We start from the raw sequence: 16,086 nt of genomic DNA, 5'->3' as shown, positions 1-16,086 counted from the left end.
TTTCTTTGGAGAACAACTGAACACTACGGGTGTGTTTGGTGTGAAGGAAAATGTTTCCAATTTTTTCATGTTTGGTTGGCTTAAATATTTTGAAAATATTTTCCTAATTAACTTATTTTCCTCAAATTCAAGAAAAATGACTTCCCTTGAAAAAGTAAGCAAAATATTTTTCAAAATCATTTTGAACTTCATATCTCAACTTTTCATCCTAACTTAAGTCTCGGATATCGATTTACAATATTAATCCTAAATCGACTCATGATTCTTGATTCAGACCCAACACTCGATTTTCGAATTGAGTCGTGGTCGGATATCGAATTAGGATTAGAGGTCGAATTTTAGATCAAGTGTCGAGGTCGGATCTCGGGTCGGAGTCTCTGGTCGATAGTCATGAGTCAAAAGTTGAGTGTTGATGTCGGGTCTCGGGTCGAAGTTGAGTCTCGGATCGAGTGTCAGGACCGGGGTCGGATTGAGTATCAAGGTCGGGTCTGGATCTCAGATCGGTTGGGTCGGGGTCTCGGATCAAGGTAGGGTCGGTAGTCTAAGTTGAGGTTGGGTCTCAGATCTTGGAGCGGGGTTTCGGATCTGGATCAGAGCTTTGGGTCGGATCTCGGATCATGAATGTTTGATACATAACCATAGCTGATACATTCGACAGATTAAGGGTTGATACATTAAAGATTGTTGTATTAGAAGCAGTAAAGCTTGTTGTAGTTTGGTAATTTCTTCTCTTAACAATTAGGCTTCAATCTCTATATTCCAAACATTACCAACTCAGTAGTGACGACACCAACAATAAATATATTTCTTGCTCGATTTATTTTTTCATCAAAAGCCTTTACTTTTTTCAACAAACCCCAGATCACTTTATTTGCTTGAGGAGGGTGTCGATCTTCATACCAATAAAAAAAATCACAGCCACCCATTTTCTACAAAATCAATCAGAAAAAAAAAATTAGAAGCCCACAATTAACTATATAATTAACTTTAAGAAAATTAAAGAATTACTTTACCTTTGAAAGTTTACAAGTAAAAAATCTACGATTTGGATTTATTTGGGTCCAAGAAGTCTTTAATAGTGCTTCATTACCACATTTACAATATCGAAATTCATCCAAAGAGGCCATGGAAGAGTTGGAGAAGCTCGTCATGGAAGTGTTGGAGAACTTGACATGAAAGGGAGAAAACTGATTTTTTTTTTAAAATCAGAGAAAGAAGCTAAGAATTAGGGTAAAATTGAAGAAGAAAGGGTATAAATACATAGATGGGAGAGATACTACCGTTATAGGCCAAGTATGAAGCCACATCAGATTAAAAAACAGCTTCTACGCGCCTCAGATGGGTGGAAAACACGCAAGGTGCCAACTGTGTAAAAAGTATCAAGATGACACATTCGATTCTTACATAAGATGTCTAAAATGAACATCTCCTGATTTAGGTGTCTAAGTGAAAGTTGGTGCCAACTTTAAGGGGTCACCGATGAATTTCGTCTTTTTTAAATAAGCATTCGATGTAATAATGTATGTGTACCATGTGCCCATTTATATATTACATTCATTAATTTGGTATTAGTGGGTGTGGACTTTGACTACCACGCCAGTTTTGTAACTGTTTTCGATAGAGTATTACTTTAAAGGAAAAAAATTAAAGTAATTCAGAAAAATAAAGTAATAGAAATAACATATAGTAACAAATAACAGATAATAATAAATCTTATTTATACCTTAGATAGAAAGATTATTTTCAATAGACCATCGTCTCAAGAAAAAAAAGTCTAAAGTACTAGAGGAAAAAGTAGTAGAAGAACAAAAAATAGTAGATAGTAACAAACAACATATAGCTACTAGGACAATAACTACAATAAAGTAATGTGATAGTTGAAGTACAAAACAACAAATAATAACAAAAATCAAAGGATCAAAAACTACGGAAATAATACTATAACTACTAGTATAGATGAATAACAAGACACACACTGTTACTACTAATCGTCTAACTTGATTTGTATCCTCCACAATCTATTATCTAAGTTCATTTACTTGATAAGGTGGAACATCACCATTTCCTCGATAAGGTGGAACAACACCATTTCCTCGATAAGTTGGAACAGAGACATGTCATGTGTAATCACCTCTCCTCATTACTTATTCAATCTACCTTTATCTCTTTTGAAACTATCCATAGCAAGCCAAACATCTGTTCTTTATATGCCTGTACTATCTCAGACTAAAATGACTCCCACTTTATTCCAAATATTTTCATTTTTAATTCTACCTCTCTCCATATACCTACATACACATCGCAATATTCTCATTTTTGTAACTTTCAACTTCTAAATGTGACACTGGTAGTGATCCATAATGTTATTTTTCATCCCTGTACAACCAGCCAACTATCTACCAAGTAAAGAAGAGAAGAAGAGAAGAAGTAGCAGCAAGTAGCAGTGAAATTTCATTTTTGTATATCTTTACAATGCATCATACATGACTCTTATATAGAGTACTCAACTTGTTCTTCAAGCCAATTTTGTAACTGATTTCAGTTATAACAACCTAACAAACTCAAGGTCTAATTTGTAACTAACTTCTTCCAACCCATCAAGTAGTCTCCAACTAATTTCCAGCTCAGCATTTAACCACTTCTACATTATTTAACACACACCCTCAAGCTGGTGTGTGGAAAGCATTGAACATACCAAGCTTGGAAACCAGTAACTTATGCTGACCAACACCCAAACTCTTAGTTAACACATCTGCAATTTGTGAAGTTGTGGGAATAAACTGTGGTTGAACCAGCCCACTCTTGATCTTTTCTCTAACAAAATGACAATTAATCTCTATGTGTTTGGTTCTTTCATGGAATATAGGATTAGAGGCTATCAGTATGGCTGCTTGATTGTCACAATACAATGTAACAGGAGTAGGAACATTGCAGTTTAACTCTTGCAGCAGCCCATACACCTAAGTCAGTTCAGCCACTGCCATCGTCATATTCCTATACTCTGCTTCAGCTGAGCTTCTACTGAATGTTTGTTGCTTCTTTGATTTCCAGAACAAAAGAGCACCCCCTAACTTCACTACATATCCTGTGACTGACCTTCTGGTGCTAAGACAGGCTGCCTAGTCAGAGTCACAATATATAGCTAACTCTGATGCTGTATTGGATGGAAAGAATAGACCAAGACCTGGTGATCCTTTCAAATATCTCACCACCCTCATAGCTGCATCCAAATGAGATTGTTTAGGCCTTTGCATGAACTGACTAAGTACCTGGACAGCAAAACAAATGTCTGGCCTAGTGATGGTGAGGTAGATTAATTTTCCAATCAATTTTTGATACCCAACCAAGTCTTCTACTTCAAGATCAGCTTTGTTTCCTACATGAACATCATAATCCACTATTGTGAGCTTGTGATTTGCTTCTAATGGTGTAGAAGCTGGCCTTGCTCCACTGAGTCCTACTTCTGAAATTAACTCCAAGCTATACTTCCTTTGGTTGAGGAGTATTCCCTTCTCAGACCTCATAACTTCAATGCCAAGAAAGTATCTCAAAGTTCCTAAGTCCTTAACTTTGAAGTGAGCATGCAAGGTCCTTTTAGCATCTTCTATCAGTTCAGGTGTGTTACCTGTTATCAACAAATCATCTACATACACTAGTATAATAGCAATGTCCACCCCTACCTTCTTTGTAAATAGAGAATGGTCATATGTACTTTGTGAATACCCTGCATTGACCAATGCATCTGTAAGTTTGATATTCCACTGTCTTGAGGCTTATTTCAAGCCATATAGAGATTTGACAAGTTTGCAGACCTTCTTGTCTCCCTTTTTACAGAATTCTTGTGGCATATGCATATAGACATCTTCATATAAGTCCCCTTTGTAAGAATGCATTGTTAACATCCATTTGTGATATAAGCCAATGCTTAGATGCAGCCAAACTTATCACAGTTCTAATAGATACCATCTTTGCCACTGGTGAGAAAATATCATGGAAATCTAACCCTTCCTTTTGATTGTATCCTTTGGCCACAAGTCTAGCTTTAAACCTCTCAATTTCACTATTAGACTTGTACTTAATTTTGTATACCCATTTTGAACCTATAGCATGTTTGTCAGCTGGAAGATCAACAATATTCTAAGTATGATTCTCTTCCAAGGCATGTATCTCTTGTTTCATTGCTTCAACCCACCTCTGATCTTTAGAAGCCTCTTGGAATGATTGAGGTTCAAGTGCAACTGAAAATGCACTTAAGTATGCTTGATAGTTAGGAGCCAGATTGGTATAGGAAATGTAATCATAAATGGGAAACACAGATGTCTGACTGGCTGTCTTCTTAGACACTACATAATCCTGTATCCATATGGGAGGTTTGGTTGTCCTAGTACTGATTCTCCTTACTTCTGGTTCTGCTAGACCTTCTCCTATAACCTCTTATGGAAATGTGGTATCTTCTATCACAATCTCTGCATTGTCTATTACAGCTTCAGTTAGCTCTACTACTGAAGATTCAACAACATTCACTTCTTCTACTGGAAAAACCTTATTAGTCTCCTCCTGCACAGCCTGTTCTCTATCAGTTGCAACTGGAAAAGCATGCTCATGTGTTTCTTGTGCAGGGGCAGGACAGAAGATATCATCAAGATCTGTCTTAGCCCCCTTAAAAGGAAATATAGATTCCCTAAAGCTGACATCTCTACTAACCAGAAAAGTACCAGCTTCCATGTCAAACAGTCTATAACCCTTTTATGTTTCTTCATAGACAAGTAGGACAGTCTTCCTTACTCTAGACTCAAACTTGTTCCCTCTAGGTAACATTGCAGCAAAACAAAGACAACCAAAGACCCTGAGATGATCTAAGATTGCAGGTTTATTATGTAGGACCTCAAATGGTGACTTCCCTTGTAGGACATTAGATGGTAACTTGTTGATAAGATAAACAACTATTTTTATACAATCACCCCAAAACCTATGGGGAATACCACTTTGAAACTTCAAGGCTCTTGCAACCTCTAAAATGTGTTTGTGTTTTCTTTCCACAAGTCCATTTTGCTGAGGGGTATAGGGGCAACTACTTTGATGCACAATCCCTAAAGAGGAAAACAATTCATGAAAGCTGGAATTGATAAACTCTTTTCCATTATCAGATCTCAGAATTTTGACATTGACATCATACTAATTTTTCACTTTATACAAGAAGTCTTTCAACACAACAATCACTTCACATTTAGATTGGATTAAACAAATCCAAGTGTATCTACTAAAGTCATCTATAATAGTCACAAAGTAGTGCTTCCTATCATAGGTGGGAACCTTGAAAGGTCCCCATACATCAACATGTAATAGATGAAAACAACTAGTAGTTTTAGATGTACTAATGGGAAACTTGAGCCTACTTTGTTTAGCCATATGACAGACTAGGCAAAACTGTTGTTGTTTCTTATACATTTTTATTTCTAAGTCACCAATGCTATTGAATACCTCCATGGAAGGATGGCCAAGTCTGTTATGTCATAAGACTAAGTCTGACTGATCCTTTTTACTGCTTCTGCTGTGACTGATGCTTCCTCCTTCAGCCAGTACAATCCATCATATTCTCTATCAATCCCCAACACCTTGCCACTGTAGAGATCCTGAAATATGCAAAATTCTGGAAAAAAATTGACTGAACAACAAAGCTCCTTAGTTATCTTAGATACTGATAACAAGTTGAACTTGAAATCAGGCACATATAAGACATCTTTAATTTTGTGATTTTTAAAAATAATTGTTTCTCCTGTGTGTGTTATATCACACTTATCTCCTGTAGAAACCTGAACTCTATTATTTTGTTATATGTCAACAGCTTTAAGATTATCCAAGACTCTCCTAAGTGGTATCATATGATGAGAAGCTCCTGAGTCTACTATCCACTCACACTGTTGTACCTGTGATAGCAAAAATGATATACCTGTAAGATTGCAATGATATTCACATGTGTGATCTTGTGACTGCTGTCCCTGTGTTTTTCCTTTCAAGTTCATGTAGTGATGATATTTTTCCTCAGAAAGATAATGACCTCCACCTGATGATCTAAAGTTTATTTCACCTCCAGCTTCAGTTACAGCAGCTCCTTCAGTTATAGCAGCATGATGTGCTTGTGGATAGTTCCTTCCTGGATTACTTGGTCCTGTATTATTACCTCCTTGTATTGCTAGATGTTTCTTACTTTTAAAATTAGGAGGATAGCCCACCAACCTATAACAATTCTTCTTTAAATGACCTTTATATCCACAGTGATCACATATAGTACCAGGAATAGTACCTACAGTTCCACCACTTATAGGCCTTTTAGATCTAAAGTTACCATCTCTACTCGCAGCCAGCAAACTCAAGGAATCTCGAGTGAGATCAACTACTCCCAGTTTCCTCTGACTATCTTTCTGTACCACTACAGAGTATGCTTGATTAACACTTAAAATTGGTGTTCTAAGAAGAATATCACTTCTCGCATGGCTGTAAGTCTCATTTAATCCCATCAGAAATTGTAGCAATCTTTGATTTTTCAAATGCAATATGTATTCACCTGATTCTGCACCCTCACAGATATAAGGCTGAGGTGCTAATAACTCTGTTCATCCCAACAATACTTCAACTTAGAGTAATAGACAGTGATTGAATCTGTACCTTGTGTCATCATGACAATTTCTTTCCACAGTTGATATATCCTAGTGAGGTTTGATTTGTGAAATCTCTCTTTAAACTCATCTCACACTTTATTTGCAGTCGAGGCAAGTACTATACTAGAGATTAACTCTGGCGCAACCACTCCACTGATCCATGAGAGGACTAGAGCATTGCATCTATCCCATTGTTTTGCCAATTCTCCCTTGTACATGCTTCGAGTGCAGCTTCCATCAATCATACCTATCTTATTCTTTCCCAGTAAAGCTAGTGCCATTGATCTACTCCACAGTGTATAATTTTCTGGTCCTGTCAATTTCAAACTAATCAATGTAGCCCCTGGTGTATCCGAAGGCTGCAAAAATAGTGGATGAGTATAGTCTATTTGCGAAATCTGAGTGGTTTCTTCTTGCGACTCCTCCGACCTATCCATGGCTTCAACTATCGAGCTTTAGCTACAATGATCGACGCTCTGATACCATGTTATTTTTCATCCCTGTACAACCAGCCAACTATCTACCAAGTAAAGAAGAGAAGAAGAGAAGAATTAGCAGCAAGTAGCAGTGAAATTTCATTTTTGTATATCTTTACAATGCATCATACATGACTCTTATATAGAGAACTCAACTTGTTCTTCAAGCCAATTTTGTAACTGATTTCAGTTATAACAACCTAACAAACTCAAGGTCTAATTTGTAACTAACTTCTTCCAACTCATCAAGTAGTCTCCAACTAATTTCCAGCTCAGCATTTAACCACTTCTACATTATTTAACACATAATATCAATATTCTCATTTTTGTAACTTTCAACTTCTGAATGTGACTCTGATAGTGATCCATAATATCAATGAACACTCTGTGTCTTTTTGCACTATCATTTTATGTGATGATATAAACACTTTCAAATAAAAAAATCGCAAAAAGATAGATGAACCCCGTCAATAAGTATTTTGACAAAATAATAAATCTTCATTTAGTTCTAATCAATCACTCCAGCAAATGTTTGGGATTGTTAGATAAAGACTGGAATGGAGGTATTTTTTTTATTTTGTCAAAAAAAAAACTAACGATCCTCATCTATTTTTTATTTAAAATTGTGTATCATCTCTAGCAAAATAATGTGCAAAAGACTTGACAAAGTCTAATGAAAATTGATCATTACAAGACTTGCTTTGTAGTCAAAGGCTACAAGCAACAATGCCGAGTTCATGAAATTATTATTTGTCAAATGTAAAATGAACTTTGATAGCTTTTTTTCCCCCGAAATTTGATATTTGAACGTATTTTTTGAAAAAATAACTAAATATAATATACTTATCAAATATTGATAAAAGTACTTCTCATATTTCTCAAAATAAATAGTCTTTAATGACTTTTTTTTGGGTGCAAATAGTTTTTAATGGCGTTGTCTAATTGGTCTATAATCCAATTCATAAAGCTTCTCTATTTAGAAAAAAAAAAGTGTGTTTTTTCTGCCGCGGAAGATTGGAAAAGAGGATCCAAAAACAAATTAATAACTCACTATATATTTTCTCTTTTTATAGGTTTTCTACGCAATGAATTTCTCCACACTAGTCAATTTCTCCACCTGTTTAAAAATATGTAATTGGGATTGCATTAGACCTACCATCCATATTTTAAATATAGTTTGAAAAGTAATCTAAGCGAAATATTATTCCACTTAGGATTAATTAATGTTTGATTGATGAGTATTAATTATCTATCACAAAAATATTTAATCATTGTTTGACAAATTCTACGACTAAAAATGTTCTCATGAATATAATGTTGACTACCTTTCATTTGAATCTGTGTTTTAGTTTTGATCTTTTAGTTTGTTTTAAAGAATACTCCTGTTACTTTCTTTATTTAGTAACTTCATAAATCCAATATCCTATATGATATATTTGAAATAACAAAATTTAAAAATAGATTAATACGTCACACACCTCTTTTATTTAAAATTACAAAATAGACAAAAAAAAATACTTTTTAAAAGTATGTGTTCAATCAAATTAAAATACACTAATTAAACCATATGGAGTACCTAAAAAGAAATAAAGATCCACAAAGCCCATTGGGGTGCATTCTCAAACATCAACACTTACAAATGCAACCAATAATAATTGTGATACAGTGATAAGTACATACTTATTCTTTATTTTTAATTAGAAGTCAGAATATGATTCTGTTAGATATAAAGTCGTCATTATTGAGAAACACTTTGCTCCCATGTAAAAAATTTTGGTACAAATCTAAATTTAACCGCCCCTACAAATGCCAATCGCATGTACTTTTAACGTTAAAATGTAAATTAAGACGGTTACTAATTGCTCTATGCGTTTTGCCTATGTTAAGATGTTAACTAGAAAAAAAAAAAGGAAAATGAAAATTATACAGTAATACTTTCTCCGTCTCATATTAGTTGTCATGTATATTAAAAATAGCTATCCCAAAATAGTTGTCAATTTAAATAATCAAGAAATAATTAATTATATTTTTCCAACTTTACCCTTGACATTAATTATTCTAGAATTAAGAGGCACTTAAATAGATAAAGATTAAAAAATTAATAAGGGATATATTAGTCAAATAACACTCTTAATTAATATTTTCTTAAGAATTGTGCAAAATCTAATTATGACAACTAAAATGGAACGGAGGAAATAGTTACTAATCTCAGAAAATAAAGTTGAAGAAAGAGAATGATTATTTTTTTTTTGGTCAAGCATGCGATTTTAATTAATGATAGACTAGTTTATTGAGTGAAAATAAAATGCACTAATATTTAGCAATTTTCTAGAACTTTTCTAGTTTCAATTAATAATCCATGTTTTATCCTCCCGATTAAAAAATTAATAAGGAATATATTAGTTAAATAACACTCTTAATTAATATTTTTTTAAGAATTGTACAAAATTTTATCATGACAATTAAAATGGAACGGAGAAAATAATTACTAATCTCAGAAAATAAAGTTGAAGAAAGAGAATGATTGTTTTTTCTTTTTTTTTGGGTCAAGCATGCGATTTTGATTAATGATAGACTAGTTTATTGAGTGAAAATAAAATGCACTAATATTTAGCAATTTTCTAGAACTTTTCTAGCTTCAATTAATCCATGTTTTATCCTCCCAATTACGATTAATTATACTAGACTATACTAATAACGTTTCAAATTCGAAGTTGTCAATTCTTCTTCTTTAATTTTCTTAACTAACAACGTCAAAATTACATATAATTTTTTAATAAAGGACCAGTTCATACATACAATTTAGATTAAATAAACAACATACCGTCGATCCTACTTTGATATTCTCAATGTGGTTTTTTTAAAAACTTTTATTCCTTTCTAAAAGCTCTTATCTTTTTACTGCATTGATAACTCAAACTCACAATCTTAGAATTGGATTTTATCCTCCCAATTACGATTAATTATACTAGACTATACTAATAACGTTTCAAATTCGAAGTTGTCAATTCTTCTTCTTTAATTTTCTTAACTAACAACGTCAAAATTACATATAATTTTTTAATAAAGGACCAGTTCATACATACAATTTAGATTAAATAAACAACATACCGTCGATCCTACTTTGATATTCTCAATGTGGTTTTTTTAAAAACTTTTATTCCTTTCTAAAAGCTCTTATCTTTTTACTGCATTGATAACTCAAACTCACAATCTTAGAATTGGATTTTATCCTCCCAATTACGATTAATTATACTAGACTATACTAATAACGTTTCAAATTCGAAGTTGTCAATTCTTCTTCTTTAATTTTCTTAACTAACAACGTCAAAATTACATATAATTTTTTAATAAAGGACCAGTTCATACATACAATTTAGATTAAATAAACAACATACCGTCGATCCTACTTTGATATTCTCAATGTGGTTTTTTTAAAAACTTTTATTCCTTTCTAAAAGCTCTTATCTTTTTACTGCATTGATAACTCAAACTCACAATCTTAGAATTGGAAGCGAGGAATGTTTATTATCCCCACAATTCTCGCATCTCAATGATACTTTTTATAGTGTATTGTACGCATAGGCGGACCCACATAGAGCTTCGTGGGTGCTCATTGACCCCGACGTAACATGCATATAGGTATATAAAAAATAATTACAAACCTATATAATAAATTACTAAGCACCCAGTGTAGAATTATTAGATGTAGCTTGTTGGTTAGTAACTGGGTGATGAGGCTCTAGTCGTCCCATAGATCATGGGATCACATCTCCACAACGACTTATCAAAGAAAGAAATTCAGCATTCAAAATGCCCTTCTTAAGACTTCGTAACTAGAAGTTTAGAATTAGTAATAATTGTTATTTATTTTAAGGCAAAATGACATGAGAGGCCATTTTACTTGGCTTCATTTGTTAGTTGGATCCTCTTACTCACCACTTTGCCAACTAAATCCTTAAACTTGTTGAAATTCAATATTTTAAACCCCTTTTTCTGACTTGTCATCCTTTATGGTATTTTTGTGAAAGTGCGTCGGATACACATATTTTAGGCGCGCGAGGCCTTGTGAAAAAGCAATGACAACCACTTTTAACCTTTCTAACAATCATCTTCTTCCCCAATTATTCCTACACCATTGTTAGTCAAACTTTAAGCTCCTTTTGGACTTTTACTCATTTTTTCCTCAGAAATATTCTGTCTCCACAAAATTTTCTTTCTCCTTCTTAATCTTCTGATCATACCCATAAATTTCAGTAGTCTTTCTTATAGCAATCTCCCTTCGATTTCATCAAACACCAAAAAAAAATGGATCTTTGCAATTTCATCAAACACCTGAACAAATATTGAATTTTCCTTCATTTTCATCAAACACACAAGAAAAGATTTAAGCTTTCTCCAATTTCATTAAACACTCCAAAAAAACAAAAAATTCTCCAATCTCATTAAATATCCAGAATGTTTTTTAGAATTTTTTCTATTTTATCAAACACACAAAAAAGAAGAAGAAAACTCTGCAAAAATCACACAATAATTACTAAAAATTGTTAAATCCTAAATCTGACATACACGAGAATTGGAGGCGACTTCATTAGAACCCATTACACTAAATAAAAAGTAATGACTTTTACACTCCTTTAAAACTAACTATTGCACTAATATATATATATCCAGATCTAAAAACAATGAATAGGTATATAGAATTAAAAAACATGAAAAATATTTTAAAAGCAAATTGAGTTGCAATCGAACTATGAAGCTTTAATCAATTGAATGCTCCACTCAGTTATCTAGTAACAAGCTCTAATCATAATTAACCACCAAAAATACATGAAAATAGAGGATTCATAAATTGGTGCCAACCAGATTCTTCATATTCATTCACAGATGCAAAGGAAAGAAAAAAAATTAATTAAAAAAGAACCGTCCCACCAAGATCCTTTCTTGTTTAATTTTTTATTCAACAAAGAGCTGAGGTGGATAGGTTTTTTTAGGCTTTCAACATATAATTTCCTATGTGGCAATTTTTAATGACGTGAAAACTGATGTGTACTCGATTGTAGTACATGCGCTCATACATAAAAAGAGTTTAAAACATTGTGTTTCAATATGTTTAAGGGTTCAGTTATCAAATTGGTGAGTAGGAGGATCCAACTGACAAGTAGAGTCAAGTACAATGGTCTCCTAGATCATTCCGCCTTATTTTAATTTCAAAATATGAGAAAATCATTGAGAGTGACTGAGTGAGTACATGTTCTAATTTTTCGAACTTTATAATCCTTTTTTTTTTCATAGAATCGCAAATTTTCTCATCCAAATTTCAAACTACATAACAAGTAATTTTTATACATTTATAAAACGTATAAAAATTCACTATGTAAAGTGTAAGATATTCACAAATGTAAGCAATGTTACTATTATTATTCATTTTAATTTCAAAACACAAAAAATCGTCTAAGTCTTCATAATTTGTAACTCAAAGTCTCCTTTTGTGATGATAATATTAAACATAGCTCTCTCATTAACATTTTTCATGATTATGTTCAAAAAGTTCTTACACTTATATTAAGTAAACGGTAATAATTTTATGTTAAAAAATGAAGCACCCACTGCCTTTATATTCTGGATCCGCCACTGATTGTACGAAAGAAAAAAAAAGAAATCTGATTTTATTTTCAATAAATACAGTAAATTTTAACTCAAACTTCAAAGCCAAACCAAAATATTTATATTTATAATTTGAAATAGAAAGGAGCAACAGAATAGCAAAACAAACAAAATTAATAAGTCCCTCAATTTTCAAGTCGAATATATAGGTCCCCATACTTTCTGCCTTCTGGACTGATGCGTTGAACTAATACCCAACTTTTACAAAATAAAGTCATCCCATGGGAGCATGTAAAGTTACATACAACTTGACTATTTTTCCCATTTGTAACTCTGATTGACCATAATCAATTCAATATATTTCACAAGTGTAATTTAGTAAGAACAGTGTATACACAATTTTATTTTTATAAAGAGATTATTTCATATATATATAGAAAGAGAGTTCTATTTAGTAAGAGATTATTCACTTTTATTGACTACTCTCTTTATTTCATATTAATTGAATTTTAGAGAGATTTTTCATTGTTCAAAGTTCAAGATGGATGTTTGAAACTTTTTTCATATTTGCTCTTTCATTTATTGAAATTTCATATTTTCTTTTCATATTTTCTAAGAGATAAATCACACTACTTGCAAAGATATATTTATGATTTTACAAATAACAATAGTAGAAAGTATAGTTCAAATTATGTCATTGAATATTTTTCTTAATATGTGTGCATTACCTCACAAATTCAGCTAATATGGAATAGAGGAAGTATCAATCATTCGTATAGAAATAATAAAGGCGGAATGACCTTGGAGACCTCTATTTTTGGCTCCATTTGTCAGCTGAACCCTCCTACTTAGCAGTTTGTCAACTGAATCCTTAAATCCATTAAAACACAATATTTCAAACCCTTTTCTCATCCGATCATTGTGCGTGTAATACACTCGACTCCACATGATATTCCACGTCATTTTTAATGACACATAAGAAATTATATTTAAAAAAAATAAAAAATCAAATAGGCCACTTTTACATTTCTGAAAAATACAAATAGTCATCTTCTTCATATTACTCACAAAATTGAACATCAAATTCATGCCAAATAGGTGAAATTCTTCCCATTTGACTTGAAAATTCGACTATGAGTTTACCAACACAAACCCAATGAGTCAATCACATTTTTAAATTAATTTCACAAATTTACAAGACTCATTTATTGTTCTTTAAACTTTTTCAAATTCATCCATGAAGTTTAAAATTTTCAATACCCATCATCACCTTCATGTTAATCCACACACACCTCTTCTTTGAAACTAACTAACAAAAACAATGATACCAATATTTTTAAAATCTAAAAAACTAAAAACTAGAGAGGTAAGGGGGTGGCGAACAAGGGGCTATGGGATGGAATGTTGATTTGTAGCAAAAGAGTTGAGGAGGAAGAAGAAGATGAGGAGGAGAATGGGTGTGATGGATGAATTCAAAGAAGAAAAGGACCGGAGGAGAAGAATTTTGAAGATTCGGTGCGAATGAGGCTGGGTTGAAGAAGAAGAAAGTTGGGCGTGAGGGTGGGGGTGGGAGTGGGGATGGTTGAAGAATATGTTTTTTTTTTAAAAAAAAATTAAAATTAATTATTATTTTTAAAAATAATTTTAATGTAAAATTATGTATGTATTCGCTTTAAAACGCGTGCTTTCACGAGTTTATCCAACCCAGCACCACATAAATCGGTCAATGATCTGAGGGGTTTGAAATGTTGTGTTCTAATGAATTTAAGAGTTCAGTTGACAAACTATTAAGTATGAGAGTTCAACTGATAAATTGAGCCAAATCCAAATATCTTTGAGGTCATTCCGCCAATAATAAATGAAGAATGCGTCAATCCTATTACAAAATAAAATCTTATTTATATGATTATTTATCTTGTAGAAAATTAGTAAAAAATACTAAAAGATGAAAAAGTTATTTCGTCAAATGGGGCACGTGTTGACTAGAAGTCTTCAACGACTAATTACTTTCCCCGTACGTATAATTAAAGGCAATACTTCAAATCTTCAACTGCTCCAATGACTTTGCTTCTTAATCAATGTTTATTACAATTAGGTTCACGATTTGGTAAAAATTGATTCAAATCAAAAAATTAAATCAAATTAATTAAATAAATCAATTTTTTATTTGGTTTGATTTTACATTTTTAAAAATCAATAATATTTGATTTGATTTTTATTTTGTTTAAAAAAATTGAAGAAATAATCAAATCGAATCGATAAATTATATACATATTATTTTATAATTATATATAAATAACATATTATTTTTTATGAATATTTTTTTATACAAAAAATACAACACGCTAATTTAAAATAATATGATATGATGCGTCTTTTATTTGTAAAACTATATCATTAACTTATGCATTATTCAGTAAGTTTGTAATGTTTAGTACATTGGATTAGCTAACAATATAATAGAAAGTTAAAAATAATTAAAGTTTTGGTATAAGAATTATAAGATTCAAAATGGAATGAAGACAATTTATTTTTTTTGAATGAATTATTGTCTTTTCTTCTCTTTTCAATGAATAGTTTCTTTTCTTTTTGTGTATGATTAATAACCGAATAGCCAAATCAAACCAAATCGAAACCGATAACAACCAAATCAATGTATGTATATTTTAATTGATTTAGTTTGATTTTAATAATTTTAAAATCGATTAAATTGGTTTGATTTGATTTTCACCAATAACCGACATAAACCAACCCGTGAACACCCCTAATTACAATAATAACCTTCTTACGGTGTTTCCATATGTGTTTAATTTTCAAATAACACTATCTTATTGCCTTTATTGTGTATTTGGCTTCCCTCCGTTATAATTTCCCTCCATTTGGATATGTTTCATTCAATTTTTAAAGGTCTAAGATTATATTAGATTGACAATTAGTATTAGAGTTGGGGGCTGAAAATGCTTTGTCATGAGTAAATAAATAATTCAAATAGGTATAGTACATAAATATATCCTTAACTTGACTTTAATTGGCAGGTACATCTCTAACTTTGTTAGTGCACAAATAAACACTTTAATTATTCAAAACTTGAACAAATAGATACATTTATCTTATATGACAATTTTGTGTCATATATGACGTTCTACGTATATTATGCCATATAAAATACTTGTGTTATTTGTTTAATTTTATATAAATTTAAATATCTATTTATACACATCAAAATAGAAGGACATATATACCACTTGAAGTCAAGTTAAAAAAAGTATATTTATGTATTAAACCATTCAAATACTATACGTATAAGAATGCATGTGTTCCTTTTTGGTCATTTTTTTGCTGGA

At 31.9% G+C, this 16,086-nt stretch overlaps 1 protein-coding gene across 1 annotated transcript; it reads right to left on the bottom strand.

Moving 5' to 3' along the window:
• Window positions 1-2,960: 2,960 nt before the first annotated feature.
• Window positions 2,961-3,893, bottom strand: LOC129893901 (uncharacterized mitochondrial protein AtMg00810-like). Its single transcript, XM_055969332.1, has 3 exons — window positions 3,833-3,893; window positions 3,210-3,724; window positions 2,961-3,119 (listed from the first exon to the last, which is right to left on the bottom strand). Exons 1-3 carry the CDS (start codon window positions 3,891-3,893, stop codon window positions 2,961-2,963), a joined length of 735 nt encoding a protein of 244 aa, XP_055825307.1.
• Window positions 3,894-16,086: the final 12,193 nt, after the last annotated feature.

This window comes from Solanum dulcamara, chromosome 7, assembly GCF_947179165.1.
Source record: "Solanum dulcamara chromosome 7, daSolDulc1.2, whole genome shotgun sequence".
In the NCBI taxonomy this organism is placed as follows: Eukaryota; Viridiplantae; Streptophyta; class Magnoliopsida; order Solanales; family Solanaceae; genus Solanum; species Solanum dulcamara.
This window is presented reverse-complemented; position numbering and strand designations above follow the sequence as displayed.

Excerpts from the sequence above, each read along its gene's own strand:
- LOC129893901 (XM_055969332.1), bottom strand. The coding sequence starts at position 3,893 with ATGCATTCTTACAAAGGGGACTTATATGAAGATGTCTATATGCATATG. Across the intron at positions 3,725-3,832 it reads GCATATGCCACAAGAATTCT|GGTATTCACAAAGTACATAT; the intron begins GTAAAAAGGGAG and ends TGGTCAATGCAG. Across the intron at positions 3,120-3,209 it reads TGGATGCAGCTATGAGGGTG|GCAGCCTGTCTTAGCACCAG; the intron begins GTGAGATATTTG and ends GACTCTGACTAG.